This window comes from Elgaria multicarinata, chromosome 14, assembly GCF_023053635.1.
Source record: "Elgaria multicarinata webbii isolate HBS135686 ecotype San Diego chromosome 14, rElgMul1.1.pri, whole genome shotgun sequence".
Taxonomy (NCBI): domain Eukaryota; kingdom Metazoa; phylum Chordata; class Lepidosauria; order Squamata; family Anguidae; genus Elgaria; species Elgaria multicarinata.
This window is the reverse complement of record NC_086184.1, coordinates 28116372-28132498: the sequence shown is the minus strand read 5'-3', so window position 1 is coordinate 28132498 and position 16127 is coordinate 28116372. Positions and strand designations below refer to the sequence as shown.

The window sequence follows — 16127 nt, the reverse complement described above, 5'->3', positions numbered from 1 at the left end:
AGGCTTGCTGACTGGTTACACCCTTGCTGTGCTCTGAATGATTTTAAGAGTTGGGTCCGGCATTTTCCACTGGAATGCTGGACTAACATGGGCAAGGAATTCAATATATATCTGTACTTAGAATCATAGAATAGCAGAGTTGGAAGGGGCCTACAAGGCCATCGAGTCCAACACCCTGCTCAATGCAGGAATCCACCCTAAAGCATCCCAGACAGATGGTTGCTTTAGGGTGGATTCCTGCATTGAGCAGGGGGTTGGACTCGATGGCCTTGTAGGCCCCTTCCAACTCTGCTATTCTAAGACTTCTTAAGGTCTGAAGCGACCATGGCGGTACTTCCTGGAAGCCCAGGTGGCATTACCACAGTAAAATCTGCTCCTCACCCTTCCACTCACCATGAATGGAAGTGCAAGCAACAAACTCTCCATGTATAGGACCCATACAAAAGTAAATGACCTTGACATGGCATTGCCCCAGAGCATTGTGGGAAATTAAAATGGCAGCTTGGTGCTGAGCTGTAGGAGGGTGGCTCACCAACACCCTCTAGTGCCCTCCCTGATATGTACCAAAGTCAACATGGGTACCAGAGGACATTTTGCTGAGGCTCCTCTCAGACTTGGAGCTGAAGAGACCATACAAATTCACTTGTATCCCGCTTTTCTGGAGCTGAGTCTTAGCTGTTAAAAGACAGGCAGATCTCTTGCAAAGTGTGGCTTAAACAAAATTCTGAAGTCTCTATGCATTTGGATTACTGGGGAGTATCACAACTGCACACGAAGAACAAAGCAGAACTTGGGTTGTTGCAGGGGCAACATTCAAGGAGGGACATGTGAGATCAGGCCTCCTTGCTGGTTCTACATACTGGGCGGCTACAGTTACAAGCAATGAAGGGATGCAATTGTATGCATGTTGAGACAGAAAAAAGCTCACCTGGCCATAGTCAGTGAGTTTGGCGTAACGGCTAGAGTGTTGGACTGGGAGTTGTGAGATCTGGGTTCTAGTCCTCACTCATCCATGGAAACCTACTGGGTGACATTGGGCTAGTCACAGACTCTCAGCCCAAACTACCTCAAAGGGTTGTTGTTGTAAGGTTAATATGGAGAGGAGGAGGAGGATTATGTATGCCGCCGTGGGTTCCTTATGGAGGGAAAAAGGCGGGAAACAAATGTAATAAATAAATAAATTTAAAAAGTATTGAATGTCTATTGAAAGGATAGTTATCAGGTTGGATCCAGATTTACACTGGATCTCCTGTGGTGGCAAAAGTGGATTTCCCCACCCTTCCTCCTTCCACAGCAACCCAACCATCCCCTGAAAATGCTACACAGAGTGAGGAGATGCTACTGAATGGGATGAGCCATGGTGTGTGTAAGGGAATGGAGGATCCCTCCACAAATGGGCAGAAGGACATTCTGTGAGTAGAGCCCCTTCCTCTCATGGAAGGCCCCTTCCTGTTGCAGAAGGCGGAACCTGGATCTGACCCCAAATGTCTAGATTGGCATCTATGTGAATATAGCCACTTATGCAAATGTTACACCTCTCTTGGTGTCATTTTTTGTCTGCTTTTGGGGGCATGTGTAAGTAGCCACCCTAATGAGGAGGGAGAATGGATTCCTTGCTATGGACACACACTTGGACCCATCCCAGCAAATTCACTTCCCTAGCTGGGAAACTCAAAATAAGCTATTTTAAAAAAAATATTTTCTGCTACAGCCCAACTCCAATCGCTTTAGAAAAACAGGTTTTGCTCAGTTTAAACCAGGCTGCAAACATTACAAGTGAAGAGCTGGCTATATTGGAATCATCATCATCATCATCTGTGACACACACATACCCAATTTGACTCAGAGGCCGAGTCAGAGATTCCAAATCGGCCCCAATTTGACGCAGGGCACCTTGGGAGGTTTCCCAGGCTGACAAATGAGCCACAAACAAGGCCTACTGGAGTCCATTGGACTCCGCCTCCCAGCTGCTACCACCATGCTCTGCTCTGTGCTGTTCCACCCCCTGCCCCGCAGCTGCCACCCACCCTTCTGCCTCGCTGCTGCCCACCCTACCGCCTGACTTACCTGCGGCCTCTGCGCGCTGGTGAGCTGCCCGGCCATTCCTTGGGCTGGCACAGATCTAGCATTGAAAACTATGGCAGCCAGAAATGCTAAATTGATGGCAGCCCAAGAAGAGGCCAGATGGCTCACTGGTGCCTGGAGGCCTCAGGTAAGTCCTGCAGGCTGGTGAGCAGAAGTGGCCCAAAGCTGCTTTGGACAGGGGAGGCCCAATCTGGTACCGAAGCTGATTCAGGCTGAGGCAGGCCAAGTCAACCCACCTCTACTCAGACTTGGGCTTCAGGGTCAAGGCAACACACAGCAATAATAATGATGATGATGATGATGATGATGATGATAATGATAATATACTATATTGAATCATAAAATCATAGAATAGTAGAGTTGGAACGGTTCTATAAGGCCATCGAGTCCAATCCCCTGCTAAGTGTAGGAATCCACCTTAAAGCAACCCTGACAGAGGGTTGTCCAGCTGCCTCCTGTAGGCTTCTAGGGTGGGAGAGCCCACGACCTCCCTAGGTAACTGGTTTCATTGTCATACTGCTCTAACAGTGAGGAAGTTTTTCCTGATGTCCAGCTGAAGTCTGGTTTCCTGCAACTTGAGCCCATTGTTCCGTGTCCTGCACTCTGGGATGGTTGAGAAAAGATCCTGGTCCTCCTCTGTGTGTCAGCCTTTCAAGTGTTATTACTATTATTGATATTGATCGTGCTCATACCTCATATTCTTCCTCTGAAGTTGTTACAGAGGCTACCCACTAACACTTCCATTGGACTGTTAACTTTTGAGCAGGTGACAATAGAGGCACCCCTGTCCATGACTGGGGTGGGGTAGGGGCTAGAAGAGGAGTCCAGCAGCCCAGTGGCATGGCAGATAATGGTGGCTAGCCCCCAAATTGGATAGCCCATTTGGAGTTCTAGCAGGCTCTGACTGAAAGCCAGAATGGATCTACAGCCCAACTAAAATTAGAGCCAACAGCCTCCACTGCTAGATAATGGTGGGTCTAATACCATCCAGATACATGTATGTGCTTTCCAGGAGTAGAAGCAGGCAGTGAAAGTTCATAAGCATGCAAATGATTCCAGGTGATAAAAGCACTAAGGCAATAAATGATTGTCAAGTATGCTTTAGGGTGGATTCCTGCATTGAGCATGGGGTTGGACTCAATGATCTTATAGGCCCCTTCCAGATCCGGGACAGACTGAGCGCTCCACGCTGCCACCATGCCCAAGTGCCCTCGCTGCCAGAAGGATGTCTACTTCGCTGAAAAAGTGACCTCGCTGGGTAAAGACTGGCATCAGCCACACCTGAAGTGTGAAAAATGTAACAAGACCCTGACTTCAGGTGGCCACGCAGAGCATGATGGGAAGCCTTATTGCAACCACCCCTGCTACGCTGCATTGTTCGAACCCAAAGCATTTGGCCGTAGAGGTGCTGAAAGCCACACATTCAAATAACACTCAGGGCTGGAAGGATGGGATTTGCTATGGATCCTGGCAGCTTCAAAAACAACATAGCCATAATGCATTTCCCCTCTGGTAGTGAGCTAGCATATTTTAAAGGCTTTCCAAAGAGATGTAATTCTAAATGGCTGGGAGATTTCCTGTTCTTTATCAGTTGAAAAATATTATAGGCCCCTTCCAACTCTACTATTCTATGGTTCTATGACTAATAAGATCAGTCAGTGGATCCATGGCAGAGAGTAGTCCTAGGCAGAAATAAGAGGCACTAAAAGGGAGTGCCTCAGAGCATGTGCAGATTGCTTAACACTCACCAGCATCTGTTCCCAGGTTGTGTACGTTGGAGCCTTAAAAAGCCCTGTGGCGTGCTATGCTCAAAGAGGGTATATATCAGCCTCGGCCAGGTTGGCACACTCTGGGGATTATGGGAGTTGTAGTCCAACACATCTGGAGGGTGTGTAAGGGGCCCTGGGCCATACATGCTGTCACTGTCCCCAACCTCCCTGACCCCACTTCCTCCAAGCCTTGGAGCATGCATTCCAGTTCATTGGAATGAGCAGAAGCCTCCATACAATCAGGGTTTCCTCCTCCAAGGGAACTGAGATAGGTTCGGAGGATAGCGACAAGGGAAAGGGCCTTTTTGGTGGTGCCCCCTCCCAACATTATGGAAAACTCTCCCCAGGAAGGCTTGTCTAGCGCCAATATTATCATCTTTTTGCTGCCAGGTTATGACTTTCCTCTGTTTGATGGGAAGGCATGGGCTCTTTGGTCATCAGTTGAATTGTTTTGTGTGTCACTGGTGTTTCAGTTGTTTTATGGGGCGGTGGCATTTTAGGGGATAATTGTTTTTACTTCTTTTAAATGTTGTACATTTAAATTTGGTTTTAATTCACCGTGAGTGTTCTTTGAGAAAGTTGCTGTTGTTATTGTTAAAATATTACTATTGTTCCCCGATTTATCATGGTTCCCAATCATGCTAACATTTCTCCTCAGTGCCCATATAGGGTTAAAAAGCCAGGATTATCTTCCAGCTCCCCTCTCTTTAGGACAGGGTTGGGGAACCTCTTCAGCCTGAAGGCTGAATTCAAACTTGGGCCGTAGCTAGACCGAAGGTTTATCCCAGGATCATCCCGGGTTTGTCCCTGCCTGAGCACTGGATGCCCTGTGTGGCACTTAGATGAACAGGTTTGACCCCAGGACAATCCTGGGATAAACCTTGGGTCTAGCTACGGCCTTGGACAGGCTCTCAAGGGCCAGATTCCAGTCGTGGTGGGAAAGACAAAGAGGGTCGGACCAAAAATACGCACTGGCCCTGTTCAGACAAAACACTCAACCATGATGGTTGAGTGTTTTGAGCAAAGCATTATGGCTTAGCTTCTCATGTGAACCATGACTTAGCATGTCAGGTGAATCATTCCTAACCATAGTGGCTATATAATTATGGTTTAAACATGCTCACTAACCACTTGCTGCAAAAGGGGTAGTGCTCTAAGCTTGGCTTAGCGTGTCATCTGAATATGCTCAACAAGTAAATAAAATGACAGCATATTTTAGCTTAACACTGACAGTGCCATTAATAAAGCCTTGGGAGAAACATTTCAGCCTTTTAGGATAGAGTCTGGGGAAAACTGCAGAAAATGATCAGCGTTTGGGGGAAGAGGCTGGAGGCAGGGGAAGGGAAGTGGCCCTCTGGGGAACCCCAGGGCAGGGCTAATCCAAGACATTTTGCTGCCTGATGCAAAGAACAAGATGGCGCCTTACCCTGTACCATGGACAAAAGCCAACTGGATTGGCTGATGTATCTGTCTTCAACACTGCTGATGGGACAGCATCTCCCACTGCACCTGGAAGCAGTGGGGTAACTTAGGGGATGCAAAACAGGTTGCATGCCACACAAGTCTCTCCTCCAACACCTTGCTGCCATCTCCCAGTATCTGCTGCCTGAGGCAACTGCTTCACTCTGCCTAATGATTGGGCCAGCCCGGCCCCAGAGGGCTAGAATTTAAATTTAAAACACCCCCGAGTCAGAGGTTCTCCACCCCTGCTTTAGAAATTGTCCAGTAGCCCTGCTGCTGGCAACACTACACCCAGAGAACTCACACATTAGTGAGCCTCAAATGACGAAGTCCTGAAATAGGGGAAGAAAAATGCAAAAACTGTCTTCCATCATCAATGAACAACCGTCATCTCCTGCATCCCTTAGGGATGAACGAATATGTCAAGTTTAGTTTTTCTCTGTTTCTTATTTCCCCCCGATCTTAAATTAAGTACATCCTGAATTTTGATAATTTTTCCAATCTGAAATTTGGCGCTGAAAATTATTTTTTTAAAAGTTCACAGGAAAATGCATATGAGTGTTTGTGCAGGTTTCAACTAATGCACACTTTTTGTATGTAATGCATATGCATCTTTTTGCAAAGGGTTTTCCTAATACAATGAATTTTTGAACATTATTTTCACCAATATATGCACTTTTGTCCAATCTCCCCTATTATATGTGTCTGGCACACATTTTCTTTTTAAGTTATTATTATTGGAGAGCTGCACTGCAAAATTTGGAGAAGTGCGAATTTTGAAGGCTCGCTGAGTTTTGGTTTGCGTGTTGGTTTCAAAGTGAAAAATCATGTAAGTGTGCATTAAAATGGGATCCAAGCTATTTCCCCATCCTTACTGTACACTTAGAAGCAAGTTCCCTACACAAAAGACCTAATCACCTCTTGTTTTTTCTCTCTCAGACATAGACATTTCCCAAATTGCAACAGAGCGATTCACACAATAAAGGTATTTTTCCTCCACCTAAAGTGGAAGAAGGGATTTTTCATCTTTTATGTTCATTTGATGTAACTTATCCATAAAGTAAAGGAAACAATGGCGGACTGAACGGAGAACTTCATTTGCCCAAATGCTTTCTTCCTCTCTCATCCTGCCCCCCCCCCCCACTGCACATTTCCGCAGCTGCTCTGATTGGCTTTCCCTCTATATCACCAGTATGGGAGAAGCCGCAAGAACTCGTCAGTAGTAAAACCACCTAATTTGCCTTCATCATGAGGCCTTTGTGGAGGAATGTTCAGATGGACAAAAACTCCACTAAATGCATTCCACAGAATACACTTTACATTGCGGCAAGCAAAAGCACAACGAGAACTTCTAGTTATGCAATCAGAAACTATAGATTTTAGCATCACCGTTAAGGCGAAAGGTATTAAAAATAAGTGGTGTATAGAATGCTTTGGCAGACAGCTTCCTCATTCAGCCTGCTCTGGGGTTTCAGCTTTTGCTAACATAGGGCCTTACTAGACCTACCTGATAATCCAATGGGAGGAGGAGCCAGCCCGCGCTACAAGTAGCGTGGGCTGTCACCCCAGTCTACATGTCAGATGCGACGGGCTGCAGGAAGGACCCATTGCATCCACCATTTTTTTATTTTTAAAGGACCGGGTGCGCAGGAGTGCACCATTGACCGGTAAGTGTTTGTTGTTGTTGTTTTAAAAAGGGTTCACCGCTCCCCCCGGCTCCGATTTTCCCCCCTGGACACGATTCCCCCCATCTCTGGTTCCCCCCCACAATCTCCCTCCTAATCTCTTCCCCTGCCCTGATGGGCCCAGCGCTCTTGCGGAGTGCTGCACCCCGTCCGCCGCTTTTCACAGCTATTTGCGAGTAATTGCAGTAGCCGGGGAAAACGGCAGACTGGTCTACATGCCTGCAGTCTCAGGCTCAGCCCAAGACCACGGGAAATACTGGGCCACAAGTGGTGCCAGTTATCCCGGGCCAAGGGAGGGGTATCCCTGCCTGAGCCCGGGATCCCCTGTGCGTCATCTGGGCATCATTGGGCCTACAAATAAATCTTCTCTGGCCATTTGTAGTTCTTCTCCCTTCCCCTCTATTATTATTATTATTATTATTATTATTATTATTATTATTATTATTATTATCATTATCATTATTATTTTTATTTATTTATTTATTTATTTATTTGTATAGCACCATCAATGTACATGGTGCTCTAAATAAGGTCCATATGACATGTGGTAGGGTGACCATATGAAAAGGAGAACAGGGCTCCTGTATCTTTAACAGTTGCATAGAAAAGGGGATTTCAGCAGGTGTCATTTGTATATATGGAGAACCTGGTGAAATTCCCTCATCATCACAGCAGTTAAAGGTGTAGGAGCTATACTAGAGTGACCAGATTTAAAAGAGGGCAGGGCACCTGCAGCTTTAACTGTGGTGAGGAAGAGGGAATTTCACCTGGTTCCCCATATATACAAATGACACCTGCAGAAATTCCCCTTTATATGCGACTGTTAAAGATAGAGGAGCCCTGTCCTCATTTTCATAGGGTCACCCTACATGTGGTCTGCATCCCGCCTGCACTCTTGGCCTTTTCAGAGGCCCCTGCCACCCACAAGCCCCTGCTGAATTTTGGTGGTATGGCCACATTTTTGATTGAAAACAGGAGGCTTTCGGTGGGCAATTATGCATTGAAGCGAGGCGTGCACTTTGTTTTCAAGTGGAAATGTGGCTTTCTGCTGCTGCCAAATTGTGGCAAATTTGGAGGCAGGGAGAGAGTGTTGCCCATAGTGGGTTCTGAGGGTGACAAATCAGCCTCTGGACCCTCAGAAGTTGCCCACTCTGGCCCTAGATGAAACAGTAGACTTGGAGAATACGCAGGGCAAATAACATGAGCATTGATTTGACGGTGGCATCTGCCCAGGTCAAGTGTCATCATGTATCAACAACACACCCTACACTTATTTTTTCATAGCAGGCAGCCAGAAACATCTTTGTCTGGTTCCTGCCACTAGGTTCACAACTTCTCCATAATCCCTGTTCAACCTAGGCATACTAATAGTGACCCGCCTGTCCAAGCAATGCTGGTTTCCCCCACAAACAAAACCCTGGTGGAAAAAATGTCTGCATGGAACGGCTTGACATGCCTCTGTCTGTAATCTTGTAGATAACACCTTGGGCCTATTTTCAGCTCCTGTGAATGGCCTGTGAGGAATGCACGTTCTGATACAAGCGGAGCAAGAGATTTGTAAGGAGAGAGCAGTATTGTTCACAGCAGTGCTATTCCAGCTGAAGAGTCTGAGTTCTCATAGCATCGGCTTTTGCTGGAAACAGTCTGTTTGACTCAGGAGGATTGACCCTCTTTTGGCTCCAGGGCAAAAGGGGTGGGGATGACAGGAAGGGCACGGCCAGATACCAAAAATACCAGCATATTCTAGCTTCAAGCTTTTACTGCCAGTAAGTAAACCTAAGGAGAGGCATTTCAACCTTTCAGAAGGATGGGAAAGACTCTCAAAAGCTAGGGTGACCATATGAAAAAGAGGACAGGGCTCCTGTATCTTTAACAAATGCATAGTAAAGGCAATTGCAGCAGTTAAAGCTGCAGGAGCCCTGCCCTCTTGACCTGATGCAAAAGAGGGCAGCTCTCCTGCAGCTTTAATTGTTGTGATGAAGAGGGAATTTCACCAGGTGCTGCATGCCTACAAATGGCACCTGCTGAAATTCCCTTTTTGATATGACTGTTAAAGATACAAGAGCCCTGTCCTCCTTTCCATAGGGTCACCCTACCAAAAGCTGGAAAACCAACCAAAGATTGGCACTTGGGAGAAATGGGGTGGGGCTCGGGGAAAGGGCGTGGCCTTCTTAGGGACCCCAGAGGGGAAGACTGGAACTCCAGGAGAACCAGATTTGACCCACGGGCTAGAGGTTCTGATTTTACTGGATACATGAAGCAAATTAAGGAGCTTTGTGATTGTATGCTGTAAAGCCCAATTATGCTCCTGAGGGAGGTGGAACCTGAAATGTTTAACTAAACCATGTAAAACCTGCCTCTGTTTGGTCTTCAGTTATCTGAAAGCCAGTGTAGTGTAGTGATTACAGGATCCTCCCCAGATGAGTTGGACTGCATACCCTATCATGCTGGCTAGGAATGATGGGAGTTGCAGTCCAACACATCTGGAGGACACAAGGCTCAGGAAAACTGGATTAAAGTGTGGGCTTAAGACCAGGCAGACCCAGGTTCAAATACCAACTCAGCCATGATCCCAAGTGCCTTGGGTGAGTCATCCGTCTCAGCCTAACCTACATGACAGGGTTGTCATGAGGATAAAATGGAGGGGTGGGCAAGAACCCTGTATGCTGCCTTGAATTCCTTGGAGGAAAGTTGGCAAATAAATATAATATGACACATGGCTTGAAGTCCAGCGAGAAGCACGAACTAGGCCAAGTTGATGCAAATAGCAGACAACCTGTGTTTGGACCTACATGTACCGTATTTCTTCGATTGTAAAACGCCATCGATTGTAAGACGCACACTAATTTCAGTACCACCAACAGAAAAAAAAACAACCTAAGACACACCCGCGATTCTAAGACGCACCCTGTTTTTAGAGATGTTTATATGGGGAAAAAAGTTTCTTATGTGGAGGGATTTGAGGGTGGGGTGGGGTTATCGAAATGCATTGTAACCGCCACCTCCAATCTGAAGCAATACAACCCAGATATAAGTGAAGCACTTCCTCATCTGCTGATTGTGAGAAGCAAGGCACCAAGAGAGAATGCAAAAACAGCAAAACTCCGGCAACTGTTCCCCATCCCAAAAGCTGGGATTCTAAATGTTGAGACAATACATAACCAAGCGGAAGACAGACTTTATGTCATGGGTTTGCAACCTGATGCCCTCCAGACGTTTTGGACTGCAATTTCCATAATCCCTGACCATTGCCCCTGCTGGCTGTGGCTGGTGGGTGTTGTAGTCAAAAACATGTGGATGGCACCAGATTTCCTATCTCAGCCTTAAGAAAATCCCAGGAAATGCTGTCAAACATGTCCATCCTTTCCAATTCTGCAGCCAGTTTCTGTTAAACTGAATAACTCATACCTATAGATACAATCTGTGCATCACTACTAATAGAAAGAAAAAATATATGATCATCTCTCTGGAATTCAGGTACAGTATTTCCCATCACCTCTCCATTGCCTTTCACTTAAATCATGTTAAAGCCCATCCAAAATCATTCGGAAGTTACTTTATAGAACAGCAGTGTCCCAACATTCCTGGAGGGAGGGAAGAGGTCAATACAATGCAATCACCTTCCAATACCCCAGCCACAAATGATCAGCCAAAGTATGTAGGTGCAGCCACCTGGAGGAAAACCCTGTGAGATGCTACACTTTCCATTCAATGCCAGGAGCCCTTGGCTGCTGCCTGCTGCATAAAGTCATGACTTAAAAAGACACATTACAGAAAAATGCATTCAGCTCCATTTCTTCAGGCCAGAGATGAAATGGGAATGAACATCAAAAGATGCATCTCTCGGGCTTGGATAAGCATTGCAAGGCACATATGTCCTACATGAATCTCCCTTGCTGGATTCAAACTGCATTTAGATGATGATAATGATGATAATGATGATGTCGATGATCCACTTCAAGCATGAATTTGATCAAGGTGAGCTGGAAATAAACTATGGGCCTGTCCGGATGACACTGGAGGCTCTGTGGTTAATGAAACTGTGGTTCTCTGGGGTTAGCACTAACCACAAGCCGTGCTGTCGCACACAACACTATACGCCACGGATAGAGCTGCTAACCCTGCTGCAGATGATCTGATTGCAGTTAGTGCGTGAGCAGGGTTTAGCAAAGCACATTGCACAAGACACCTTAAACCCTGCTGCTTAACCAAAACGCTAACCAGCAGGGTTTAAAGTGTCTTCTGAACAGGCCCAATGTCTTTCAAAAAGTACTAAAAGGAAGGACTTCTTCACACAGCGCATAGTTATGGAATTCTTTACCACGAGATGTAGAGATGGCCACAAGTTTGGATGGCTTTAAAAGGGGGTTAAATTAATTCTGGGAGGAGAAGGCCATCAATGGCTACTAGCCCTGATGGCTATGTGCTACCTCCAATATCAGAGGCAGTAAGCCTATATACACCAGTTGCTGGGGGAACATGGGTGGGAGGGTGCTGAACATCCATGTCCTGCTTGTGGGTCCCTGGTCTCCAGCTGGCTGGCCACTGGGTGAACAGAGTGCTGGACTAGATGGACACTTGGTCTGATCCAGCATAGTGCTTCTTATGTTCTAATGTCTTAGTCTTTGTTTTCTTGCATTTTCTCTGAAGTATCCTCTGACTCAGTGTCTCCCAAAACTGGGGGCTGTTGCAAAGTTACATGTTATATTATGTGCAATTTACATTTGAAACAGGATACTAATATCGTTCTCTTACCTTTTTCTCTAAATAGATCTCTAAGATTCTGTTATCTAATGAAACCACTGTATTTCTAATTCCTCTAGGGCAATCCTAAGCATATTTACTCAAAAGTAGGTCCCACTGTGTTCAAAGGGACTTACCTCCAGGTAACATGTATGGGAATACAGTCTATTTGTCTTCAAAATTGAGGAGCAGGTCTTTGATAGAGCATTGCCCACCAGCAAGGGGAGATGCAAACTATTTAGCTTTTTAGATGGGTTTATTAAATAAATAAACAAACAAACAAAGGTTCTGGGATCTCCAAAGTATAGGTCCCCATGGTTTGCAAGTTGGTGTCTGGTATGGGCTTAGCAGTTGATCTCAAGCTGAACATGGAGTGATGTCTGGGAAAGAGGAAGGCGTGGAGAGGAGAGCAAAGCTGTGCAGGTCCAATGGCATAATTTTAAGAGTCAAGGAGATAAGGCAAGGTTCTGAAGATGGTGTAATGGCCCACGTTTGAATACGTTAAAAACTAAACAGCAAAAAGCCATGAATTTTAGCAATATTTTAACACTGGCTACCTATAAGTTCCTGGGCCATGGTCAAGGTTTTGTTGTTGGCATATAAAGTCCTGAATTACTTGAGACCAGGTTGACTGGAGGAGGCCTTGTTGGTGGTATCCAATGGGTCCAAAACATCTGGAGGGAACCTGAGGTTGTATCCAATCAGTTCTATCCAATGTTTGTCTAACTTATGTTTCACTCATTTCAAGGAGGACTGAGATTGGATATAACCCAAGTTGGTGAAAGCCAGCTTAGCCCATAGGGCCATTCAAAGTGGCAGTCATTGAGGGAATTGGACAGAGACATAAATGCTGCTAAGGTGGATGAACTGAAACTGATGCAACACAAGGGATGGTGGGAGGCATGGAAGGGAGGAGAAGGTAGAGTTGTAGAAGCCAGGAGTGTGCTAAATGGGGCTAGAGAACTTGGTCCAGTAAGTTGAAAAACTGGCCCCACAGCCCAATGCTAGAGCCCATACTCTGAATGCAGAAGATCCAAGGTCGATGTTGGACATCTCCACTTGGCCATCTCCAGTCAATGTTGGGCAACTCTTTGACTGAATGCAGAAGGACCCCGGGACCTTCTGCATTCAACACACAGTCTCTACCATTGGGCTGCGGGTGCAGCTTTTCAGCTTGACCCTGGCACCTTCAGGTTTCAGGGCTGTGAAAAACTTATCTCTACCTAAAAACCAGAGTCATGAGCTGGATTGATTAATAGTCTGGTTCACTAACAGACAGCTTCACAGCGGTGTGTGAAGTTTCAGATAGCTTAAAGTTGCATGGTACATCTTAAGTGCCTGGAGCATCCTCTCTCAACCTTCCTGATGTGCCAGACTACAACTCCCATGTGATGAGAGATATAATCCAACACATCTGGAGAGCACCAGATTGGGGAAGGCTGACCTAGAGTTACAATTTCTCATTAGCAAAGCCACCGGGGACTTCTTCTTTTACTGCTTCCCTTATGCAAAGTTGAAAGCACTCCAACCCAACATTGATCACACTTGAGGCAGAAGACTGGGCTCAGATCTGGATTGACATGAATTCTCCTCTCAGATGCCATCAATAACATAGGAATAAATGTGATCTGCCTCACAGGGTTGTTATGATGGTAGACAGGACAGGACACTGTTTGAATGTTTAATTAACAAACAAACAAACAAACAATAAATGATGCATCATACTATGTAATCCAACACATGTTTTGGGAACTGCCCAGAGAGCTTTGGCTATTGGGCGGTATAGAAATGCAATAAATAAATAAATACTCAGAAGTAAGATGCTTTGCATTCAAGTAAGTGTGCCTAGGATTGCCACCCCAGAAGGTCCATACCAGAGAGAACTACGGTCCTGTAAAATTGTGCTCTTTTGCACAATTGCAATGCTGAAATTGTAATTAAACCTAATTTTATCCTCTCCACAAGCTTGCAGGACAAAGACTTCCAAAGTGAACTTCTGGGTTCCGGGCAGGATTTTATTCCGATTCCAGCCAGGAAAATGTCGTGCATAAATGCACTTCAAATAATATATTATTTCTCCTATCCACAGGGGTGTAAATCGTCATAAGGAGATCTCCGAACGGGGACCGAATCATTCCGACTCTTCCCGAAGCGTCTTGCTTTGCCAATGAACGCTTCCGAAACCCGGCCGAGCCCAGAGCCCCGGCAACGGCCGAGCCGAGCCGAAGTTTGCCGAGCTGCGGAGAGCCCTTCGGCGCTGTTGGGCGCTGTCCACCACTTGTGCCGCCTGAAATCTTTGCCTAACAACCCCTGGGGCACCAAATGGAATGCGCCTGGGGAAACACCATGTGCCTCCCCCCCACCCCAAGACACACAGAGGCACTTGTCTGCAGAAAAGCATGCATGTGTGTGACGGAGAGCCAGGGAGATCAGGCGTGCCAATTTGTAGAGAACACAACACACACACACACACACACGCCTGTGCATCCAGCACGCCCCTCCCTCTTAGCAACATGCAAGCCGTCAAAAGGGCGGGGAAGGTTCCTCGGCAATTAGCAACAGCAAACCTCGCTCCCCTTTGCAAACAAAAAACGCAGCTCTGACCCTGAGCTCTTTATCTAAGCATTTGCTCCTTGGTGATAGTGCCTCCCCGCCCCTCTCCCCAGCCAAGTGCAAGGTAAAATCCTAGGGTTCCTCCCTGCCTCCACCGCACAGCCCCATCACTGCCCTGCTTTCCTTGCTGTGAAATCTGAACACCTCCGCCACGTCACAACACACTTGCCACACTACCCTGCGGATGTGCACCTCGCCACATCCCTTTCCTCAAGTTCAAACCAGAGGCGGCGGCTCATTTGTGGCCCGATCGGTCTGTGTGTAAGTTTTCATGTGCGTGCAATAGGGTTACGGAACGCCTGTGTATTGCCAGCTGCCGTAGACATTAATTCACACGTGAACACACACACATGCACACCTCTCGTGGGATTTTCAGTCAATGTCACAGATTGTTATCAGAGGCGGCAGCGGCGAGAAGGAAACAGGCCAGAATTAGATAAACAACTCAACAGGGTGCCCGTTAAGTGTCAACGAAATCAACATGGGGGGTGGGGGCGTGCGTAAATGAGAAAAGGCATGCGGCGGGGGGGGGGGAATCTGCCTGCTTCCTTTGCTGGCCACTGATTTATCTCCTCCAATATCCCAGCTTAATTTGCAATCCCAGCCAAATTCTGCCATAATTAATTAAAGAGAGAGAGAGAGAGAGGCTCAAATCTAGGGAAAGAGAAACACACCAGGGAGGGTGAGGGGTGGAGGAGAATGATGGAGCTTTGCTTTAAATCCCTACGACAAGCAATTTCCACTATCCCACATGCATCCCAGAGAGCCGATCCTAACCAGCCCATGTCGGGAGATCAAATGTTGAAAATGAAGGTGGGGAGGGAGAGAGAGAGAGAAAGCACAAGCCAAGCCTAGGAGAGGAGATCCTGACAGTAAGCTTCTTTGACACTGAGATGTTTAATGGCTGTGCTCTGGTTGCATTCTGTGGCAAGTGCATCATACTCAGGACCCCATCTCTCTCTCTCTCCTCCACCCTCTTTTCTTGAGAAGGGGGGGGTGAGGAGGAAGGAAAGAAGGAAGGAATGAAGGGAAGCAGAGAATTCATACTTCAGCACCAAATTTGTGAACAGCAGACACCTGGAGTATCCTTGTCTAGCATACACACACACACACACACACACACACACACAAAGAGAGAGATGGGAGGGGGGGTTTGGCTGCCCCCCACCTCCATGTCCATTTCTCTTGCCCATCTGCCTGCCCAGCCTTCACAATCCCTGCTAGGTGGGTCCTTCGGAGGCAGCAAAGGAGCAACAAACCCGAAGAAAATCTTCCCACTTCAAACATGGCGGACGCTCATTCATACAACCGAGGCTAAGCTCGCCTTTCCCCTCCCTGAATGCTCCCCCCCCACACTTCCAAATAAGAAATCGACAAGGATAACTAGGAGGGAGACACTCAAATTCCTCTCCGAGCCCCCTTCCCATATATAAAAAAGAGACAATCAGTAGCATGCTAACATTTTCAGGGGTGGGGTGGGGTGGGGTGGGAGATAGGCATATATAGTCCATAAGATTGTTGAGATGGCATGAAAAATCCTCCCAAAAGGGGACTTACTTCATTTGCTTCACAATGGTGCTTTTCCCAGATTCCCCAGCCCCTGTTGGGACACAAAAAAGAAAAAGGAAAAAAAGGCAATGAAATAAAAATAAACCCCCAATAAAAGCAAGTTCTGGCGATTGTGAGAATATAAGGAGATAAAGGAGATTACATAGGACGGAGCAGCTGTGCTAATGGTTGCACACGCACGGGGGGGGGCAGAGAAGGGATA

The 16127-nt window shown here is 46.6% G+C and overlaps 3 protein-coding genes across 4 annotated transcripts in view; 2 read left to right on the top strand and 1 right to left on the bottom strand.

Moving 5' to 3' along the window:
• Positions 1–16127, top strand: part of AMFR (autocrine motility factor receptor) — a 332677-nt gene that overhangs the window by 272487 nt on the left and 44063 nt on the right. The gene's annotated exons all lie outside the window — the stretch shown is intronic.
• The window catches only part of GNAO1 (G protein subunit alpha o1), a 235025-nt gene that overhangs the window by 217942 nt on the left and 956 nt on the right, over positions 1–16127 (bottom strand). For both annotated transcript variants that reach the window (XM_063141313.1, XM_063141312.1), the window contains exon 2: positions 15914–15956. In XM_063141313.1, the coding sequence (XP_062997383.1) occupies positions 15914–15956 (43 nt within the window). The remainder of the gene's footprint in view (positions 1–15913; positions 15957–16127) is intronic.
• LOC134408742 (cysteine-rich protein 1-like) lies at positions 3255–3684 on the top strand. Its single transcript, XM_063141141.1, has one exon. It carries the CDS (start codon positions 3283–3285, stop codon positions 3514–3516), a length of 234 nt encoding a protein of 77 aa, XP_062997211.1. The 5' UTR covers positions 3255–3282; the 3' UTR covers positions 3517–3684.